The 9050-nt window shown below is 46.1% G+C and overlaps 1 protein-coding gene across 1 annotated transcript; it reads left to right on the top strand.

The window, feature by feature from the left end:
• The first annotated feature begins 5337 nt into the window (after nucleotides 1-5337).
• LOC117091848 (X-ray repair cross-complementing protein 6-like) lies at nucleotides 5338-8849 on the top strand. The gene is given in 4 exon segments (XM_033224702.1): nucleotides 5338-5669; nucleotides 6577-7244; nucleotides 7583-8016; nucleotides 8343-8849. Coding segments are annotated over 4 exon segments (1839 nt in total). The 5' UTR covers nucleotides 5338-5424; the 3' UTR covers nucleotides 8835-8849.
• The last annotated feature ends 201 nt before the right edge of the window (nucleotides 8850-9050 follow it).

The following is a 9050-nucleotide window of genomic DNA, read 5'->3' as shown; positions in this document are numbered from 1 at the left end:
GAGGGAGACAAGGAAAGAAGCAGAGGAGACACTCAGCCCAAAGCACTAGATGACCTATGGGCCCTGAGCCTGCTTCCCTGCATTGCCCCTGTAGGAGCAAAGAGAAGAACATTCCTTACAGGAGCAGGCATCCTACTTCTGGAAGAGGCTTTATATATCCAGGTTCCCAAGCGCACAGATGTCTGAAAAAGCAATCTGACCCTCTGAGTAATCTCAAGGTATGCTTCCTATCTTCTCTGGTTCCTTGGAGAAGGGCAAAAATAATACATGTCATCTCATGTTTGAAACACCTTACTGACACTACCATCTTGTTATAACCATGTGCGATACTTTCAATCCATTACCTCAATTTACGCAACTTGGCTTGTCATTGCATTCTATGCAACCTTGGCTGGGAGAAAAGAGGTCTGGGTTCCAGTTCTCTGGAGGTCATTTAAACTCCTCCTGTGTCAAATTCCTCACCTCTAAAAGGAGAGGACACTCTAGGCGATGACTGAGGCCCTTCCAGTTCTAATGTCTTAGGCTTCTACCAATCTAGAACAGTGCTTCTAATAGAAATACCATGTGAGCCACATAGATAATTTTAAATTATCTGGTCACCACCTAAAAAAGTTACAAGAAGTACACGATGGGAGGCCGAGGCGGGCAGATCACAAGGTCAGGAATTTGAGACCAGCCTGGTGAAACCCTGTCTCTACTAAAAATACAAAAATTAGCCAGGCATGGTGGCACATGCCTGTAGTCCCAGCTACTTGGGAGGCTGAGGGAGAAGAATCGCTTGAACCCAGGAGGCGGAGGTTGTGGTGAGCCTAGATCATGCCACTGCACTCCAGCCTGAGCGACAGAGCGAGACTCTGTCTCAAAAAAAAAAAAAAAAAAAGTAACAAGAAGTAGGTAAAATAATTTTGATAATATATTTTATTTAACCCCATACATCCAAAATATCAGTATCTCAACCACTAAGCAGTGTTTTAATTTTTTTCCAGGCCTCAGGTTTTCAAATCTGTCAAATGAGAACATCTAATCAATCAGTGGATAGGGGTGTTATTTAGGTGAAATGAACTACCCAATGAGAATATAGTTTGCAAAAGAACAAAAGGAAGGAAAAAAGCAAATGGTTATTTAGCACTTATGGTATGCTTCATAGACTGCATCTCAGTTTAGACTTTGGCTCTGGAGATCAACAGACGCCTTGACTCCACCAACCATTTTTTTTTTTTTTGCATTTTTTTACTAGAGACGGGGTTTCACCATGTTGGTCAGGCTGGTGTCCAACCCCTGACCTCAAGTAATCTCCCTGCCTTGGCCTCCCAAAGTGCTGGGATTACAGGCATGGGCCACTGCTCTTTTCGCTCTTGTTGCCCAGGCTGGAGTACAATCGCGCCATCTTGGCTCACCACAACCTCCGCCTCCCAGATTCAGGGGATTCTCCTGCCTCCGCCTCCCAAGCAGCTGGGATTACAGGCACCCGCCAGCAAGCCCAGCTAATTTTTTGTATTTTTATTAGAGACGAGGTTTCACCATGTTGGCCAGGCTGGCCTCGAACTCCCGACCTTGTGTGATCCACCCTCCCCTTGGCCTCCCAAAGTGCTGAGATTACAGGCATGAGCCACAGGACCCAGCCTGTTTTAAAAATTATAATGAGATATGTTACATTTTTTTTCCTTCTACGTCTTCAAAATCCAGTGTGTGTTTTATTCTTACAGCACATCTCAATTAAGATGCTAAATTTTGGCCGGGCGCGGTGGCTCACGCCTGTAATCCCAGCACTTTGGGAGGCCGAGGCGGGTGGATCACAAGGTCGGGAGATCGAGACCACAGTGAAACCCCATCTCTACTAAAAATACAAAAAATCAGCCGGGCGTGGTGGCGGGCGCCTGTAGTCCCAGCTACTCAGGAGGCTGAGGCAGGAGAATGGTGGGAATCCGGGAGGCGGAGCTTGCAGTGAGCCGAGATCACGCCACTGCACTCCAGCCTGGGCAACAGAGCGAGACTCCATCTCAACAAAAAAAAAAAAAAAAAAAAAAGATGCTAAATTTTAACTGGAAATACTTGATCTGTTTTTAGATTTCATAAAATTTGCAGTTGTAAAAGGTATGACCCACATACCTAAGTTGTTCCAGAGACATTTAAAAATGTTTTCCAGTAACGGTATCAAGCAGTAGGTTTTCCGCTCTTTTTAGTTGATAAGTAATAATTGTACACATTTATGGGTACAGCATATTTCAATATGCATATTTAGTGTACAATGGCCAAAGCAGTGTAATCAGCATATGCATCACCTCCAATATTTATCATTTGTTTGTGTTGCAAACATTCAAAATCCTCTCTTCTAGCTTTGTGAAAACATACAATAAATGACAGTTAACCACATTTACCCCACAGTGCTGCAGGACACCAGAACCCATTCCTTCTATTTAATATTGCTTTTTAAATTAAACTTGAATCAATATATAATTGTGACAGCATTAGTCACATTTCAGGGGCTTCACTGCGGCACGTGGCTTTGCATAGTGGGAATTATTACATGGGACAGTGGGGAGGAGTCCCATAGGTGTGACCCTGCCTACCCTGTTCACACCCCCAACTGACTGCTAGTTCAGAGTAAGAGTGGAAAACTGTCACGGCTAATGTCAAGCCAGGACACACCTGCTTGGCCACTTTGTTGTCTGCGTACCAAGGAGAAGCCAAAGAAGGTCAGGCCTATCTGGTCCGCGGGCACAGTCCCCAGCCCCTTTCCATAGAGCTGCTGCCAACGTTTCCGCAGGCAGAGGCCATGTTTCCAGCTCAGACGCAAAGGCAGGAGGAGGCGGCAGGCATCTGAGCTTCCTTTTCTTACTCAAAGGAATGCCCACCAGGCAGCCAGCCGGGGCACAGCCCAGACTCTACGTGTCACTTTGGGGATTTGGGCTTTATTAGCACAAGTCAGATGCAGTGTGATGGGGGCGGTGATAGTGGTGAGCAGGTGCTAGGGACAAAGTTCCAGGGTACGATGGGTGAAGCATTAGCACCAGCAAACAAGGTCAAGAGAAGGGCATATCTGCTCTACCATGGGTACAGGGAGAGTTCATAGATTTCAGAAATGTCATTTGGAACCTCACAGCACTGCTTGAGGGGAAGCATCGAAAGACACCGCCAGGACAATTCTTTTATGCCTCCTAGAGCTGTGGAGAAAAGTTACAACCAGCAAGGGCTTTGCACTTTTATTTTTTCTTTTTAACAGAGATATGATTTCGCCATGCTGCCCAGGCTGGTCTCGAGCTCTGGGCTCAAGCAATCCAGCAGCCTCGACCTCCCAAAGTGCTGGGATTACAGACATGAGCCACTGCGCCTGGCCAGCTTCACATATATTGTTATAGTCTTCATGGACAAATCGAAACTCAAGTAACTTGCCCAGGGTTTTTCATCTACAAAGCTGAAATTTAAATTCAAGTCTATTTGATTCCAAAGGCTGCACTAAAGATTTAATAATAATAACACTTTTATTATTATTATTATAGATGGAGTTTCGCTCTTGTTGCCCAGGCTGGAGTGCCATGGCGTGATCTCAGTTCACTGCAATCTCCACCTCCCAGGTTCACACGATTCTCCTGCCTCAGCCTCCCGAGTAGCTGGGATTACATGCATGTACCACCACACCCAGCTAATGTTTTATTTTTTGTAGAGATGGGGTTTCTCCATGTTGGTCAGGCTGGTCTCGAACTCCCGACCTCAGATGATCTGCCCACCTCGACCTCCCAAAGTACTGGGATTACAGGCCTGAGCCACTGAGCCCAGCCAATAGTACCATTATTAATTAGTTATTAATAATATCTAATAACAGGTTATATTTATTGAATGATGCCATATGCCTGGCACCATGCCAGGTAGTTTATAGACTTGAACTAATTTGTACTCACATTTCTGTGAAGTATGATTTCATACCCATTTTACAGATAAGGAAAACTGAGTCTCAGAGAGGTCATGTAACTTGTCCAAGGTTTTGAAACTTGTAAGTAATAGAACAGATTCAAACCTGACTTCCAAGCACATGAGCTTAGCCTTGATGTACTGTCTCTTATGGGAATACTTATAGTGGCAGATGCTGCTGATGTCCCGCACTGTATCTTCTTGGTCCACATCTGAGCTCACTGCAGCATCCCACGTCAAGTGCCTGCATCTCTGCTTCTCTGCCTGAAGGCTTTCTTGGGCACCTGGGGAGCTGTGGGGGACTTAGCACCTTTGGGTATGCATTAGAGTCTGAGAGCTGCTATGACAGTGTTCCGTAAACGGGTTGACTTAAAACAACAGAGATTTATTCTGTGACAGTTCTGGAGGCTAGAGGTCTGAAGGCAAGGTTGATACCTTGGTGGTTGATACCAGCAAGGCCACACTTTCTCTGAAGGCTCTAGGGGAGGGTTCTGCCTCGCCTCTTCCTGGCTCTTGGGGGTTGCTGAAAGTCCCTGGCACACCTTGGCAGGTGGCAGCATCACTCCAGTCCTGCCCCCATCTTCACATGGCTGCCTTCCTGCTCTATGTCCCTGTTCTTGTGTCTCTTCTCTTCTCAAGGATACACGTCTTATTGGATTAATGGTTGGCTCTACTCCAGGCTGACCTCAGCTTTTTTTTTTTTTTTTTCTTTTGAGATGGAGTCTCGGCTGTGTTGCCCATGCTGGAGTGCAGTGGCACATCTCGGCTCACTGCAGCCTCTACCTCCCGGGTTCAAGTGATTCTCCAGCCTCAGCCTCCCAAGTAGCTGTGATTACAGGCCCTGCCACCACGCCTGGCTAGTTTTTGTATTTTTAGTAGAGATGAGGTTTTGCCATATTGGCCAGGCTGGTCTGGAACTCCTGATCTCAAGTGATCCCCCTACCTCAGCCTTCCAAAGTGCTGGGATGACAGGCATGAGCCACTGTGCCCAGCCTGACTTCATCTTAATTAATTACATCTGCAACAACTTTATTTCCAAATAAGGTCATATTCTGAGGTTCCAGAAAGAACATGACTTTGGGGGGCACACTATTCAACCCAGTTCAGGGGGCAGCCTTCAGCCGACGGGGGAGGTGAGTGGGTAGCCAAATGCTCCAGCCACCCCATCCTCTGGTGGCACAATTCCAAGGCATGTTCCACATGAATTCCCAGAGGTTCCCCGGTAAGACTAAACCTCAGCTGCCCACAAGAGCCCTGCTCATTAATGTACCCATTATTGACTTTTCTTATTTCTTGGTCTCACTTTCCCTACTTTTTCATTTGGGCTTCCTAGGATCACCACCCAAATAAACTACCTGTCACCAGGTTTGTTTTTTTTTTTTTTTGCTTGTTTTTTTGCCGGGGGTAGGGCAGGGAACTCAAATGCATGACCTATTTTCGGTTAAAAGTGAAAAGAGATTCTTGTCTTCTGTCCAAGTTGGTCACTTCCTTGAGCCAAAGTGAACAGTAGCCAACATGTCAGGGTGGGAGTCGTATTACAAAACCGAGGGCGATGAAGAAGCAGAAGAACAAGAAGAGAACCTTGAAGCAAGTGGAGACCATAAATATTCAGGAAGACATAGTTTGATTTTTTTGGTTGCTGCCTCCAGGGCTATGTTTGAATCTCAGAGTGAAGATTTGACTCCTTTTGACATGAGCATCCAGTGTATCCAAAGTGTGTACATCAGTAAGATCATAAGCAGTAAGAAAGATCACAAGCAGTAAGATCATAAACAGATCATAAGCAGTGAGATCATAAGCAGTGAGATCATAAACAGTGAGCTCATAAGCAGTGAGATCATAAGCAGTGAGCTCATAAGCAGTGAGATCATAAGCAGTGAGATCATAAACAGTGAGATCATAAGCAGTGAGATCATAAACAGTGAGATCATAAACAGTGAGCTCATAAGCAGTGAGACCATAAGCAGTGAGATCATAAACAGTGAGATCATAAGCAGTGAGATCATAAGCAGTGAGATCATAAACAGTGAGATCACAAGCAGTGAGCTCATAAGCAGTGAGCTCATAAGCAGTTAGATCATAAGCAGTGAGATCATAAACAGTGAGATCATAAGCAGTGAGATGATAAGCAGTGAGCTCATAAGCAGTGAGCTCATAAGCAGTGAGATCACAAGCAGTGAGATCATAAACAGTGAGATCACAAGCAGTGAGATCATAAACAGTGAGCTCATAAGCAGTGAGATCACAAGCAGTGAGATCATAAGCAGTGAGCTCCTAAGCAGTGAGATGATAAGCAGTGAGCTCATAAGCAGTGAGATGATAAACAGTGAGCTCATAAGCAGTGAGATCATAAACTGAGATCATAAACAGTGAGATCATAAGCAGTGAGATGATAAGCAGTGAGATAAGCAGTGAGATCATAAGTAGTGAGATCATAAGCAGTGAGATGACAAGCAGTGAGATGAAAAGCAGTGAGCTCATAAGCAGTGAGATCATAAACAGTGAGATCATAAACAGTGAGATCATAAGCAGTGAGATTATAAGCAGTGAGATCATAAACAGTGAGATCATAAGCAGTGAGATCATAAACAGTGAGATCATAAGCAGTGAGATCATAAGCAGTGAGATCATAAGCAGTGAGATCATAAACAGTGAGATCATAAGCAGTGATCGAGATCTCTTGGCAGGGGTGTTCTATGGTACCAAGAAAGACAAAAATTCAGTGAATTTTAAAAATATTTACATCTTACAGGAGTTGGATAATCCAAGTGCAAAACAAATTCTAGAGCTTGACCAGTTTAAGGGGCAGCAGAGACAAAAACGTTTCCAAGACCTGATGGGCCACGGATCTGACTACTCACTCAGTGAAGTGCTGTGGGTCTGTGCCAGCCGCCTTAGTGATTTCCAGTTCAAGAAGAGTCATATGAGGATCATGCTGTTCACCAGTGAAGACAACCCCCACGGCAATGACAGTTCTAAAACCAGCTGGGCCAGGACTGAAGCTGGTGATCTCTGAGATACAGGCATCTTCCTTGACTTGACGCACCTGAAGAAACCTGGGGGCTTTGACATATCCTGGTTCTACAGAGATACCGTCAATATAGCCGAGGATGAGGACCTCAGGGTTCACTTTGAGGAATCCAGCAAGCTAGAAGACCTGTTGCGGAAGGATCGCGCCAAGGAGACCAGGAAGCAAGCACTCAGCAGGTTAAAGCTGAAGCTCAACAAAGACATAGTGATCTCTGTGGGCATTTGTAATCTGCTCCAGAAGGCTCTCAAGTCTTCTGCAATAAAGCTTTATCAGGAAACAAATGAACCAGTGAAAACCAAGACCCTGGCCGGGTGCGTTGGCTCACGCCTGTAATCCCAGCACTTTGGGAGGCTGAGGTGGGCAGATCACCTGAGGTTGGGAGTTCGAGACCAGCCTGACCAACATGGAGAAACCCCGTCTTTACTAAAAGAATACAAAATTAGCCAGTCGTGGTGGTGCATGCCTGTAATCCCAGCTACTTGGGAGGCTGAGGCAGGAGAATCGCTTGAATCCAGGACGCGGGGGTTGCAGTGAGCCAAGATTGTTCACTGCACTCCAGCCTGGGTGACAGGAGCAAAACTCTGTCTCAAAAAAAAGAAAAAAAAAGAAAAAGAAAAGAAAAAAAGAAACAAAGCAAGACCTGGACATTTAACGCAAATACATGCAGTTTGCTTCTGTTTAGCGATACCAAGAGGTCTCAGATCTATGGAAGTCATCAGATTATACTGGAAAAAGAGGAAACAGAAGAGCTAAAATGGTTTGATGATCCAGGTTTGATGCTCATGGGTTTCAAGCCCTTGATAATGCTGAAGAAGCACCATTACCTGAGGCCCTCCCTGTTCGTGCACCCTGAGTCGCCGCTGCTGATTGGGAGCTCAACCCTGTTCAGCACTCTGCTCATCATGTGTCTGGAGAAGGAGGTCATAGCATTGTGCAGATACATATCCTGCAGGAACATTCCCCCTTATTTTGTGGCTTTGGTGCCACAGGAAGAGGATTTGGATGACCAGAAAATTCAGGTGACTCCTCCAGGCTTCCAGCTGGTCTTTTTACCCTTTGCTGATGATAAAATGAACGTGCCCTTTATTTATTTGTTTGTTTGCTTGTTTATTTTTGAGACGGAGTTTCACTCTTGTCGCCCAGGCTGGAGTGCAATGGTGTGGTCTCAGCTCACTGCAACCTCTGCCTCCCGGGTTCAAGCGATACTCCTGCCTCAGCCTCCCGAGTATCTGGGATTACAGATGCCTGCCACCATGCTCAGCTATTTTTTTGTGTGTTTTTAGTAGACAGGGTTTCACCATGTTGGCCAGGCTGGTCTTGAGCTCCTGACCTCAGGTGATCTGCCCACCTCAGCCTCCCAAAATGCTGGGATTACAGGCGTGAGCCACTGTGCCTGGTGAAGATGCCCTCTACTGAAAAGGTCATGGCAACTCCAGAGCAGATGGACAAGATGAAGATTATTCAGAATCTCCGCTTCACATACAGACGTGGCAGCTTTGAGAATCCCGTGCTGCAGCAGTACTTCAGGAACCCAGAGGCCTTGGCCTTGGATTTGATGGAGGCTGAACAAGCAGTGGACCTGACATTGCCCAAGGTTGAAGCAATGAATAAAAGACTGGGATCCCTGGTGGATGAGTTTAAGGAGCTTGTTTACCCACCAGATTACAATCCTGAAGGGAAAGTTACCAAGAGAAAGCACGATAACGAAGGTTCTGGAAGCAAAAGGCCCAAGGTGGAGTATTGAGAAGAGGAGCTGAAGACCCACATCAGCAAGGGCACGCTGGGCAAGTTCACTGTGCCCATGCTGAAAGAGGCCTGCCAGGCAGACGGGCTGAAGAGCGCGGTAAAGAAGCAGGAGCTGCTGGAAGCCCTCACTAGGCACTTCCAGGACTGACCAGAGGCCATGCGTGCAGCCGCCCTTCCACACCGTGCCCAGGCTGCCTGGCCTTGTTTTCAGCCAGTTAAAATGTGTTTCTTCTGAGCTAGGAAGAGTCTGCCCAACAGAAGTCGAGGAACTTGAAGTTTTTGAGACTTTCTGTTGGCATGGTGATGGTGTAGCCCTCCCACTTTGCTGTACCTTACTTTATAGCCTGAAAAAAGAGCCCTAAGT

Source organism: Trachypithecus francoisi, unplaced genomic scaffold, assembly GCF_009764315.1.
Source record: "Trachypithecus francoisi isolate TF-2019V2 unplaced genomic scaffold, Tfra_2.0 Contig01436, whole genome shotgun sequence".
Taxonomy (NCBI): Eukaryota; Metazoa; Chordata; class Mammalia; order Primates; family Cercopithecidae; genus Trachypithecus; species Trachypithecus francoisi.
The sequence above is the reverse complement of the archived record's forward strand: the minus strand, read 5'-3'. Positions and strand labels throughout refer to the sequence as shown.